At 51.9% G+C, this 13,519-nt stretch overlaps 1 protein-coding gene and 1 non-coding gene across 6 annotated transcripts in view; one reads left to right on the top strand and one right to left on the bottom strand.

Annotated features, from left to right (window-relative positions):
• The window catches only part of POC1A (POC1 centriolar protein A), a 100,718-nt gene that overhangs the window by 14,755 nt on the left and 72,444 nt on the right, over positions 1-13,519 (bottom strand). For 4 of the 5 annotated variants that reach the window (XM_070359191.1, XM_070359192.1, XM_070359190.1 and 1 more), the window contains one exon: positions 3,522-3,665. The exons of the other annotated variant lie outside the window; for it this stretch is intronic. In XM_070359191.1, coding sequence (XP_070215292.1) covers positions 3,522-3,665 — 144 coding nt within the window. The remainder of the gene's footprint in view (positions 1-3,521; positions 3,666-13,519) is intronic. 5 annotated transcript variants of the gene reach the window in all.
• Positions 10,271-10,343, top strand: TRNAG-CCC (transfer RNA glycine (anticodon CCC)). The gene has a single exon. It is a non-coding gene; the product is annotated as a tRNA-Gly (tRNA).

Here is a 13,519-nt window from a genome sequence, read left to right as displayed (position 1 = left end):
ATTTTCCGCAACAACCATTACAATGATTCAGTTCAAAGGATGGCTGTCAAAAGATGTATATACATCTTTGCAGAGCTTCAATCTTGGCCCAGATGCCAGGATCTGGGTTCAACGCTCCCATCTAGTGCCAACTCCCCCACCCCGAGCCACCCGATTTTCAATAGTCTCCAGGCACCCCGGTCCCTCCTGCCACCTCCTGGACCTGGGAAAAGACCTCCTCTTTATCTCCCTCCCATCCTAATGCCTAGTCAGACCACTAAAGCCTCCTGGCAGCTCAAAAGCATTCCTGGGACTCCAGCAGTTACGGAGGCCCGTGGCATGTCCACTCCTGTGTCACCTGACCACACTGGTGCACTCCCACTTGGATCCCGAAAACATCTCCCTCAAGTCCTGCTTCACAGTCGGCGCCAGTCTAGCACCCAGGTAACCCGGATCTTCCCCACTGTGCTCAGAGAACATGAGTAGGCTGGACTGTCCCCACTTCACATGCGAGAAGGCTGAGGCTCTGGGAAGCCCCGTCCCTGCCTGAAGTTACCAAGGTAATGAGCGATGGAGCTGGCCCCAAGTCCAGGAGAGCAGGTATGCCCAGGCTAATGGGCAGTGGCTCACTGAGCTGAGCAGAGCAGCCCTGATACCCAAGGGTAGACCATGGCTCCCCACAGGTAACAGGGACGTGTAAGGTGGCCAGATGCGATCAAGGTCCTGAGGAGCTCAGTGGCAGTGAAACCCCAAACAGCAACTCTACAGGGGCAAAGACGGGGGGAGGCGGGTCTCTCCAGCACAAAGAAGGGCCCGGGCAAGGGGGTGTGCTTTCTGGCTAGTGGCCTCAGTGGCTGGGCCACTGGGCAGTGACCACAGAGCACTAAGCAAGAGTGTCCAACCGCAACTTTCAGGAAGGTCAGGTTTGGTCTGCAGATAAACTCAGAGGGTCGCACCAGCAGGAAGGCAGGGTGAGGACCATGAACCTCCACAGTGGGGTGCCGGCTGTCACCTGGGACTCTGGGACTCCACTAAACATCCCAGCCACTGCCCACTGCAGCCCCAGGCTTCCTCCCTGAAGGATGTTCAGCAGGACAGAAGCCCGTGTCCCTCTCAGAGGCTGCTCAGAAGTAGACTTCCTTGAGGGGGAGGGGAGGGGCAGTGATGTAAGGGAAAGGGGACTTTGAACTAAGCAGGAGTCAGTGTTGGGGTGGCTGAGATACCCTCGGCTCCTCCAGAGCACAGGCATGCATCAGATGGTAAGGAGCACTGCCAAGAGGGCAGCATCTGAGGCCAGTACCCACAGGAGGCGCAGAGCCTGGCTGAGATATCCACACAGGAACAAGGACAGCAGTAGTCATCCAGCTCTACACCTGAGGGGAGCCTCCAGAAAGGACAGTCCGAGGCCATGCTGGTCCTAAAAGGAGGGACCAGGGACCCTCCAACCTGAATGGGGCAGCTCTGGCTGGGGCTGAACACCTCAGTGAGAGCCCCAACTCCAGGAGAGGATGTGGGTATGGAAAACAACCAGCGACCAAGCCCAAGGTAGCATGCGATTTAGTGCAGACACTCCCCCAACACACACCATTTAGAAAACAGGTTGCACTCTTAAGACCTCGATGGGGACTTCACCTTGGAACCCAAGCCACACTCTCGCTTCCAGGAACGCACACCGTCCAGCACAGTGGGTGACTGGCTGATGGGCTTGGCCTTTGGTCAGGCGTGCAGTGCCGTCTGGACTTGCAAAGGGGCTGAAAGGTGTGAGCCCGGCCGCAGGCCAAGGCAGAGAGGCTCACTTCTTCCAGGGATGCCAGTTTCTTACGAAGTTACTATCAGACTCCTGACTGCTAACACATAACAGAACCTTCCATGTACGCCTTTAAAACACAGTGACAGGAAATGTTTTTAGTGTTATACTCCTCTGGATGCAATGAGGCTATTTTTAACCACCCTCTCAGACTTGATTTCCAATTTTATCCTATAAAGTTCTAATTCATTCCACCTCCCCTGATCTCTCACTTGACGAGGCTGTGAAGAACACGAGGCAGGCTGGGCGCTTTCTGACGGCTCTGAGGTGGGGGGTGTTTTCTAAGTCTTTGCTTCTCCCCCTCTCAGCACAGGCCTTCTCTTCCAAGGCTCAGGGCGCTCAGGGATGTCAGTATGATATGCACACAGTTTCACCATCCCCCCAGTCACTGATGCCTGACCTTTCCCCTCAAAAGTCCATCCGGCAGTGGGTCCAAGGCGTGCAATACTAGCTGGGATGCTGTGACACATGGACCACGTGATGCCATGTGGAGGAGCTCTTCAAACTTAGCCTGGAGCCAGCGGTACAGAAGAGACACCATGCCACTTCACCCCCATCTCCATCAGAGATTCAAGGGTACTCTGCCTCCTTCCTGAGCCCTCCCTCTACCTCTGAGCTGGCACAGGAGAGGGGTCTACACCCAAAGCCAAGGCGGGCAGGAGGATGAGGACCTTTAAATTCTGCGGTCGCCCAGCCGCCACCACCACCTACATGCCTCATGTTGGCTGTGCTGGACTCCCCTCACTGCTTGGATGTGCTCGTGGTCCCCACCTCCACCCCTGGTCCAGGCCTGTAGGCATGCTGCTGCTCCCTGTGCAGAACTGCTCTACTCCAGGACGAGAGACCCTCTGGGCATGCCCACAGTGCTGGCTGCCAACTCTTGTCAGGGCATTCTGCTCCACTGAAATCTCTGCACTGCACAGACTGCTGTCCATAAGCAACCAGGTACATTTATGCGCCTGGTGGTGGTGGGGCCACATGGGTCTTGTGGATGAGGGTGGTCAGCGCCGCAGCTAACATTTATTGAGCAGCTACCCAGTGGTAGGCACAGGCCAAACATTGCTTGCAGACTCATCGCCTTTAATTCTGACCACAAATATGGCAGGCTCGGGACTTCCCTGGTGGTGCAATGGCTAATACTCCACACTTCCCAATGCAGGGGACCTGAGTTCAACTCCTGGTCAGGGAACTAGATCCCACATGCCACAACTAAAGATCCTGCATGCTGCAACTAAGACCTGCTGCAGCAAACAAATAAAACACGGCAGGCTGGTGACAGATAAGCACACGGGGCTTGGAGAGCCACAGGGGTATCTCCAAGGTTGCTCAGAGGATAAGGAGCAGTGCCAGCTCAAACCCAGAGTGTAGCTGGGCTCTCGGGGTCTTCAGTCTCTGTGCACAGTTCTTGGCATGTCCCCGGAGTGCCCACCCAGTGAAGAATCGAATAAAGGGACAGTGTTTCTTTCAAAGCTCTGCTGTGGCCCAAGCCAACACTGGGTGGGCACTCCCTGGCAGGATTCAGTGTTGGTGATTTGGGGTCCAATGGCTTGGCCAGGGATTGAATGGCTCTGAGACAGGATCCCAGGGCAGGCACTGCCATTTCATTCATTTGGGCTGAAGAGTAAGTACACTATAATTATGTTTTTTTAAAAACCCAGGACCGTCAGGCCAACTTCAAATGGCCCGAATGCCAGGCCAAGTGCAGATGATGCGGGGAGTCCATGTCACAGTCTACCTGGGTGAGGACGTCCAACTGGCCCACGATGTGCTCCAGCGTGCTGGTCAGCGACTGGGGCACGCTCACGGGCTCCTGGGATTGGCTCTGCATCGACTCCTGACTTCTGCCCCTGCCTGGCGGGACGAGGGGATCCACTTCTGGCTGAAGACGATGAAAGGAAAGAGAGCCCTTTAGTCTTGAGGGAACACTGAGGAAAAGAAGAGCCCCTCAAAGATCAAGGGGAAAACCACCAGCAAACTTGAGAAGACAAGTTCCAAATGTTGGTGATCAAGAGTGGGACTCCACCTCTGGGCCTTCCTTTCCAAGTGGAGACTGAGGGCAAGGAGCGGAATCAAAATAATTGTCAGTCCAGGCTGCAGGGCCCTGAGAGGGACGTCAGGTTGGGCTCTTGGAGGTCCTCAAGAGAGGCCAGGGGCTGCCAGCTCTTCACAAGACCTGTAACCTTCAGTGTGAGACCTCTCAGAGGCCAGGGCCCCTGAAGTCTATGCTGGACCCTGAAGTCACCCTTCCTCCTAGTTAGCCCAACACCTACTCCCCACCCCAGGGATGGGATGGCCCAGAACTAAGGGAAGGGTCCGGCCCTGCCCTGGCGCAGATCCCTTGGGGAGACAGATTCTATGTGAAAGTACTGGTCCAATGGCTGGCGGAGTCAGCATCCACAGGACAGGTGCCCCATGCTGCTTCAGAGAAGACTCCAGGAACCTGAAGGACTTGGTGCTCCTGTCTAAGATCCTCCGTCCCCAAATGCAGAAGCCATCCTCCCCTGCCACCACCGCCACTGGACAAGTGATTTCCTAAATGGACTAATCTAGTCCAATGCGTGTCTCCCCAAAGTCAGGCACTGCTCTACACACAAAGGCTTTTCCAGACCCCAGAAGCATCGTGCATGTGCGCAGCAGAGCAGGATGCCGGGAACCACATGGTTCCCAAGGACATAGTGGCAGGTGCCTCAGGAAGATATAATTCCTCTATGGACTTGTTCCCTGTGGGAAGGACATGCTCAGCGAGGCTGACACTCCTCAGTGTCAGTTTTGAGGCCAGCCCCAAACCCAACCCATAAATGCAGCCACCCTTGGGACTCAGTGTTTTCAACCACAATCTGACTGACAGATACTCAAAATGTTACATGTCCTTCTTTGGCTTTTATCAGTCCTCCAGGGGTCTCCACAGGCTCTGAGAGAAAAGCCCCTTGACAGGGGACCCTGCTCTAACCTGCCTCCCTCCCCAGCGCTGCTCCCACCTCTGCCCTCTGTGCCCAGCTCCCAGGGTCCCCTCATCCACCCTTCCTTTCCCCTGCTCCAAGCATCCTGATCCTCCACTAACCCTGCAACCCCTCACGCCCAACCAGAAGCTCCTCTGTGCTCCTGCACACCTGGACATGCCCTACCCCTACCCTGCTCCTCCAGCCACTGCATCTCCAGAGACAAGACACATGAGCGGGAAGAATCAAAGCCAGACCGGCCACCACCCACCCACGTGTCCGTGTCTCTCTCTCTGTCTCCTGCCTGCACTCATCACTCCTCTCCCCTCTAAACCCAGGACACATCATTGGGCTCGAAGCCTGTCAACTCCCCAAACACAACAGAGCCCAGGGCACTCCAGCCAGCACTACCCCATTCTTCAAAGCCACGGCCACTGCAGAATACCAGCTATGACTGCAGCTCACCTAGGATCAGCAGCCAGCTGGCATCTCATCTGAGTTGGCCCATCTCCGAGACAAATCCAGTGGCTCTGCCCTGGGCATGCTCCCCTGGGCAGGCTTCAGCATCCTTGAAAACAATCCGCCCAGAAGACAAGTACCAACCAGCAAAGAAGGGCAACTCAGCACATGGCCCCTACCTGCATATTTCCCTTTATTAGGAAAGTGTTCTAATCTCCTAGTTAACACTCTCAAGTGCATGTCAATTTGAACTTGGAAAAATGGAGGCCCCGGTGCTTAAAGAGAATTTGAATGTGAGACACAAACCCGAGGAGCATAACTGAAAACAGGGGCAGCGCCACATCCACACGCCTGCTATCTGCTGTGGCCATTGTTAAGACCTTGGCCCATGGGGCCTGGGGGTTTTCAGCTCTCAAAGCCCATCCATCCCAAAGGGAAATGCTTCAGAAGCCTTGACTGACCTTCACCACAGCGGCCCCCAGACCCAGGCAGTTCTGTTGGGAGACAGAGCAGAGTGCAGCAGGGAAGAGCAGGGACTCAGACAGCCCCTGGCCAACATCTGAGCTCTACCCCTGACAGGCTAGGTGGCCCTAGGCAAGAGTTTTAGTCCCTCTTAGGGCCTCCACTTCCTCATCTGTAAAATGGGGGTGAAAACTGGGCCTGCACTTCCAAGGGCTGGACTGTGAGGAACGCTTATCTACAAATCATCCACAGGGAGGAGCCTATGCCCACAACTTCCAAAGAACCCCCTTCCAGACACACACGCTCTTCTTCCTGTCACTGAGTCCCCCTGGCTCCCTCAGGAAAGGATGGGAACCTGGCAGCCCTCTGTCCTGACAACCAGCGTCCTCAAGGAGTGACCAGTCGGGCGCTACCTGCTGCCTGGGAAGGACGGGATGGAAATTCTGAGTGTTTCTGCAAAATGGCTCAGAGACGGACAGTGCCAAGCCAAGCCTCTGGAGGCAGGGGTGGGGATGAGTGCCACTGATTTCAGCAACAGGAACCCTCCTTCTGAGCCCAAGCCACTCCAAAGGAAGACTGAGGACAGTAGCTACGTGCCCCAAACAGGACAGCGGCCTCGGGGAGAGAGGCTGCAGGAACCTGAGCTCAGACAGGAAGTAACTGTCAGAAGGTACCCAGCCTCCAGCCTTGCTCACAAGTCCAGGGTTCTGCCTGCCCTGGGCTATTCCTCCAGCCACGCCATTTGCTCTTGCTTTTACTTTCACCAGGACTACAGACATCATGGCGCTTAACACACTGCCGTCTGGCACATAAAGACGGACACCGCTGCGGTGTACTTGTCACCCACGAGCCAGCATTTTAGATGTCACTTAATTTAATCCCTACAAGGACCCTTCACAGCAGGCATCACTGGCCTTAATTTTCAGATGGGGAAGCAAATCAGGGAGGTTAAATAACTTATTCTAATACAGGAAATGACAGCTGGGATCTGAACTCAAAGTACAGGCAGTTCCTGACAGGAAGCAGCCTCTGACAGGGGACATCGCCTGTGGATTTGCTTCCACACACCCAGTGCCTCTCTTCCATCCTCATGGAGGCTCCCAGCTCCCGGCTCTAATATTTTTTGCGTCATTCCCCAGCCCTACCTGCCTTGGAATGCTTGCATGGCAGAGCTGAACACAGAGCCGCCAGGCCCTCCACACACACTCGACGACACCTCAAAGAGCCAAGCCCACCACGATGACATTCCTGTGGAATGACACCTCCCCGCAAGGCAAAGGGCCAGCAGTTCCGCCCCACATAGCTGCTCACCTGCACTCGAGCACTTTGCAGATGTGGCATTCCCCAAGAGCTTGGCAAGTAAGTGATAAAGCAGAGATAAGAAGATGATGGGCAAGAGTAGGAAGAGGCACACGTGACAGGCTGTGGGTAATGACAGTGACGGGACATCAAGAATAGTGTGTAAGGGGTTGTCTGTTCAACATCAAAGGGTATTAGGGGCCCTGCCCGGTGGTCCTCAGCTAGGTCTATCACAAGCAAAAATTGTAACAGCCTTAGTCCTACACATACAAATGTAGGGAGCTGCACCAAGTCAACAACTTTCACTCTTACCAAACAAAAACATCTTAACATTACAAGAAAAAAAAGGTGAAACTCAGAATTCTGCTGTTGTTCAGTGGCTAAGTCGTGTCCGACTCTTTGCGACCCCATGGACTGCAGCACGCCAGACTTCCCTGTACTCCACTATTTCCCAGAGTTTGCACAAACTCATGTCCATGGAATCAATGATGCTATTTAACCATCTCATCCTCAAATATATGAATCAATCTAACTTTGTGGAAATCTCACTTGGGACCTGTGGGTGTCCCCACCCTGGTGCAGGATCCTGGGCTCTCACAGTAAGCTAACCTGCTTGCCTCAGTTTCTGTTGCTGCCAGCCTATCATATGCTACCAGGAGCTCAGCCCTACACACAGTAGGAACTGCATAATATCTGTGGTTGCTCTCAGCCACTCAAATACACGGGTAACCAACCCATATATCTTCATTATAAAACAAAGTAAGTGCAGGGCTTGCAGGTCTGTCCTGGACAAGAAGTCAAGCCATCAGGGGTAACTTCTTGACTGTTCTCTGCATTGACTACTCTGGTCTCACTTTTTCATCATTATCAAGAAGCAGACAAGGATAATGAGCTCCCGCCCAAGATAATCCCATCCTAACAAGAAAAAGACAAACAATCTAAAAGGATCTTAACTTATCCCTGGAGAAGGGAATGGCAACCCACTCCAGTATTCTTACCTGCACAATTCCACGGACAGAAGAGCCTGGTGGGCTAAATTCATGGGGTTGCAAAGAGTTGGACATGACTGACAGTTCAGTTCAGTCACTCAGTGGTGTCTGACTCTTTGCAACCCCATGGTCGCAGCAGGCCAGGTCTCCCTGTCCATCACCAACTCCCAAAGCTTGCTCAAACTCATCTCCTTCGAGCCGGTGATGCCATCCAACCATCTCATCCTCTATCATCCCCTTCTCATCCTGCCTTCAATCTTTCCCAGCATCAGGGTCTTTTCCAATGAGTCAGTTCTTTGCATCCGGTGGCCAAAGTATTGGAGTTTCAGCTTCAGCATCAGTCCTTCCAATGAATATTCAGGACTGATCTCCTTGGATCTTCTTGCAGTCCAAGGGACTCTCAAGAGTCTTCTCCAACACCACAGTTCAAAAGCATCAATTCTTTGGCTCTCAGCTTTCTTTATAGTCCAACTTTCACAACTGACAGTTAACTTATCTTAAATCCGATCACATAGCAAACAACTAGCCTGGAATGTAAGTAGAGGCAGACTCTTCCAAGGAAAACAGGAAGTGAGTATCAGTCACTCCGGCAAAGCCTGGGAAAGCGGGACACGGAGTGCCGTACAAGTGGCGAGAAGAGCATGTTAACAGCCGCATGAGTTAACAGCATGTTAAGTCACCATGTTAACAAGGTGAGTGAGGCCAGGGTGGAGGGAAGAGCCCACAGGAGCAAGGGCGGTTTGCACCTGCTCAGAGGGCCTTCCAAAATGGGAAAGGAGTATATCAAGGCCATATATTGTCACCCTGTTTACTTAACTTATATGCAGAGTACATCATGTGAAATGCCGGGCTGGATGAAGCACAAGCTGGAATCAAGATTGCCGGAAGAAATATCAATAACCTCAGATATACAGATGACAAAAAGTGAAGATGAACTAAAGAGCCTCCTGATGAAAGTCAAAGAGGAGACTGAAAAAGCTGGCTTTAAACTCAACATTCAGAAAACTAAGATCATAGCATCTGGTCCCATCAATTTGTGGCAAATAGATGGGGAAACAATGGAAACAGTGAGAGACTTAATTTTCTGGGGCTCCAAAATCACTGCAGATGGTGACTGCAGCCATGAAATTGAAAGATACTTTCTCCTTGGAAGAAAAGCTATGACCAACCTAGAGAGTATATTAAAAAGCAAAGATATTACTTTGCCAATAAAGGTCTGTCTGGTCAAAGCTATGGTTTTTCCAGTAGTCATGTATGGATGTGAGATGGACTATAAAGAAAGCTGAGCGCCAGAGAACTGACGCTTTTGAACTGTGGTGTTGGAGAAGACTGGAGAGTCCCTTGGACTGCAAGAAATCCAACCAGTCCATCCTAAAGGAAATCAGTCCTGAATATTCATTGGAAGGACTGATGCTGAAGCTGAAACTCCAATACTTTGGCCACCTGATGCAAAGAGCTGACTCATTGGAAAAGACCCTGATGCTGGGAAAGACTGAAGGTAAGAGAACAGGATGACAGAGGATGAGATGGTTGGACGGCATTACTGACTTGATGGACATGAGTCTGAACAAGCTCCGGGAGTTGGTGATGGACAGGGAAGCCTGGCGTGCTGCAGTCCATGAGGTCGCAAAGAATCAGACAAGACTGAGTGACTGAACTGACTAATTGAACTGAATGGTCTTCTCCACAGACCTCCACTGGGCATTCATTAGAAAGATGGGGTGGGGAGGGTGGGATGCAGGGATAGAAGAAGACCATCCTTGAGGGTATAGGCCTGGAGGAGGGGAGTAGTCACAGAAAAGGCACGAAGCCCCACCAAGATCCTTGTCATCTGTGGAACACAACTCTTAAGCTATGAGAAGAGCAAAAAGAGAGAAAACCCTTTATTCCTGTGGGAAAGGCAGGAAACCATCCTGACAGATCACTGAGGTCTTCAAAGGCTGAGGGAGGGGCAGCACTGCTGAGAATGCCCTACTCCTGAGACCCAGGGACACAGAGCCTAAGCCTGAAACTGGCCCAGGACACAGAGAATCCCTCCAACAAAGCTAGCGAGCAACAGGTAACAAGCAGTAACAGCTTACTGCCAGGGGTGGGACAAGACCATGGACACAGATACTCTCTGAGGGGCAGGCCCCCAGGCTAGACTGAAAGCTGGGGGTGGAGCAGGAACATTGAGAAAAATCCTCCAACACCCAGACCTCACCCTAAGTGCAAGGTAATGCTAAACTAAGCTTAACTCCTGGTAAGACTATTTACCTCAGCCTCTGCCATCCTCAACATGTTGACTGGCATTCAATAAAAAATTATGAGACACTCAAAAAGGCAAGGAAGAGACTTCCCTGGTGGTCCAATGGTTAAGACTCTGTGCCCCCAATGCAGGGGGCCCAGGTTCAATCCCTGGTCAGGGAACTAGATCCTATTTGCCATAACTAAGTCCCAGTGCAGCCAAATAAATAAATACAAAAAAAAAAAAAAAGAAGAAGAAGAAATGACTATTGATAAATGTAACAACATGGGTGACTGTCAAAATAATCAGCTCGAAAGAAACCAGAGTAAAAGGAGTATATATCTGTATGATTTCATTTATATCACATTCTGAAAAATGGAGAAAGCAGATTAGTAGTTGCCTGGGGCTGGAGGTGGATGGACAGGATTGACGACAAAGAAGCACAAGGAAATTTGGGAGATGATGGAAATATTCTATAACGTGATCATGGTAGTGATTACATAACTACTGAAACTCACAGAAGGGTTCACTTTTAAAAATGGTGAATGTTACTATTTGTATATTAATAAGGCTGACCTAAAAAGATGCAGTTACAACTGAAATGTCCTTAGGACCCCAACCAGCCCATCACATGACTCTACACGTGATACTACCCATCGCTGCACTCTGCTCTCAAGGTGAAAATCACTGCCTGGCCAGGGGACATTAGCAGTGGGTGAAACCTAAGGCTGAAGACCACAGGTGAGGTCTGTGAGGGCCACCACTGGTCTGGGGGTGATGGTTTCCAAATGCAGAGGGTAAGAGTCACATTTCAGTGACTTCTTGGTTGTTAGCAGATGTCCCAGGCAGGGTTTCCTAAGCAGCAGCCACCCAGTCTATGAACTTTGGCCTCAGCCACTCAGGGGTCCATACACAGCTTGCCAGTCACGAGCAAGCGAGGTCTGCATACAGCTGGCTGGAAGCCAGGAGTGGCTGGAGTTTTACCACAAAGATGTCACAAGCTGACTTGACAGAATGCCCCCCTCTGGTTGGGTGAGGTGGTTAATTATTAACACTTGCTCAAGACTGAAATTTCTCCTTTTCTTCTAATCTCTAACACTGGACCTTGTCCTCTGCCCAAGTTGCTCCAGAAACAGAAACTCTGTAATAGACCAAAGTATCCAGAAACTACTGCCCAAGGCTTGGGTCTGACTAGAGAGGGGAGATGGGAGTGACCTGGGTGGGCTCACTGCTACCCTCCTAGTACAGACCCTGAGTTCAAAGCTGGAAGAAATGGACAGACACACACACCATGGTTAAATCTCTTCAACCTAATCTCTCATCCAACTGCTCATCACATAGTCTGTTAAGCAAGGGTACAGACTCACACACACAGACGTTTCTTGGTTTTCACCTCAGGCCTTTGGCTTTGACACTTGGCCTCACGGAAAGCTAACAGTCATCCAGTCTGCCTGTCTCCCTGTCTGCTAAACCTGGACTTGGCAAGGGGAGAAGGGGACAGAGCCGAGCTCACTCGGGCTCCCCTCAGCTCCAGCTTCTCCAGTGGAAATAGGCTCAGCTGTTTTCTCAAGTCAAAGCTCAAAAGAAAGCTGGTACTGTGCTCCCCACACATATTTGTGGACTAGATCTACTACCGTCTTGTCTGCCCTATAATTTAGGGTTCCGGCCCGGAGTCCAACAAGAAAGGAAACTTCTGGTTCTAAACATAGTCCTGAACCCAAGAGGAATTCTGGCTTCTTAAAATCATCTAATTGTTCTGCAGTCTTGCCAATGTTCTTTCAAGCCAGCCCAAGTTACAAGCACTGGGTTTGGTTGCCGCTGTTGGCTTCTGTGTTGAGTACGAGCATGCAGGGTGCCACTGTGAGTTCTCCACACCAGACTCCCAAGAGGGTGAGGCCCTGGGTCTTCTGTGCACTGAGTGAGCCAAGAGGCCCAGCGACAAGGGGCTGGACGACATCTTCTGAACCTAATCAGACTCTTCAAAATGACAGATCCCAATTCAGTGTAAGAGCCACCTTGTGACCCCAGGCTCCCACCAATGGGAAGCAGACAAGGAGTCCTCTGAACTAAGAATCTGTGACCTGTGAAGAGGTCGCAGGATTGGTCTAACATGGAGGACGAGGGATCCACATGCCTGACCCACACCTCCTCACTCAGAACCGGTGCTGTCCAAATGGCAGGACAGCAGGCAGCTTGGCCCACTTTCACACCTCACAGTCCCCTCCTGAGGCACCCTCTGAGGCAAAGACCATGCTGCCTCAGTCCTCCTATTACACCTGCATGGGTCATGGGCCTCCCTGGCATGTGGGTGGCCCATGTACATGTTAAATGTACAACCAGGGAACCCTCTTCTTCTCAGTCAGGCCCAAAGCAAAACTGAGGCCCCCACCCCCAGCTATGTCAGCCATTCCTGGGCTCAAAGCCAGACATCTCCTGCTGACTCCCCAGCACAAGGGTTTCCAAGAATCTCCCCCTACACAAGAGGGCTGGTTTATGAAGCCAAATGTTTCAAAGGTATGAAAGGAGGGCCTTGGTTATACACAGGAAATGGAAAGGCATTCCAATGTCCAGATACGCCTCCAGGAGCAAAAAGTAGTACTGTCCTACTGAAATGACCCATGAGAGAAGCTGTGGGGAGAAGGGAGCGAGGATGAAACAGGGAGATAGAGGCTAAGTGATTGCAAACTGGTGGCAGCAGCCAGGAAGCAAGCAGACCATCATGAAGGGAGAACATTCCTGTGCGCAGGGGAGATCCTGGCCCTCTTCTGGTTCCAAGGGTGGAGGAGGCCTTTAGGACCGGAAACCCCCAGGTCATCACACCTGGTACAGCCAGAATCCCACACTGGTAGGCAGCAAGGCAGAGCCCAGGGTCAGGGACACAAATGAGAAGGAAGAGGGCGCGGCAGGCAGTGGATCCTCCACGCAGCCCAGGGAAGTGTCAGGAGGACGCTGAGTGGAGCATCTGCTGCCAGTCTGCCCGGAGTTCCTGGAGCAGGCGCACCTCTGGAGCATTCTGAGAACCAACATCGAGAAGCAGACTACGCCCCTGTGCGGTGCCCAGGGGGTGACCGACACCTTTGCAGGAGTGCTCTCTGAACACGACCTGCTTCCTGTAGGGCCAGTTTTTTGCTCAGTGCACCTCAGGCTGGGTGCTGAGTCCCTAGGGTTGCTACCTCCTACCGTGAGACTGAAAAACCTGCTCTCCACACCACAAACACCTGAACCGAGACACCCTGGGCGGGAAATCAAGGCTTCCGATAAAGTTCAAGCATCAAGGGCAGTTTTTGTTTTTTAAACTGCTCTGATCTAATTTTAGACTTAGAGAAAAGTTGCAAAAAATAGTACAGAAAATTTCCAT

Source organism: Bos mutus, chromosome 22 (genome assembly GCF_027580195.1).
Source record: "Bos mutus isolate GX-2022 chromosome 22, NWIPB_WYAK_1.1, whole genome shotgun sequence".
In the NCBI taxonomy this organism is placed as follows: Eukaryota; Metazoa; Chordata; class Mammalia; order Artiodactyla; family Bovidae; genus Bos; species Bos mutus.
The sequence above is the reverse complement of the archived record's forward strand: the minus strand, read 5'-3'. Positions and strand labels throughout refer to the sequence as shown.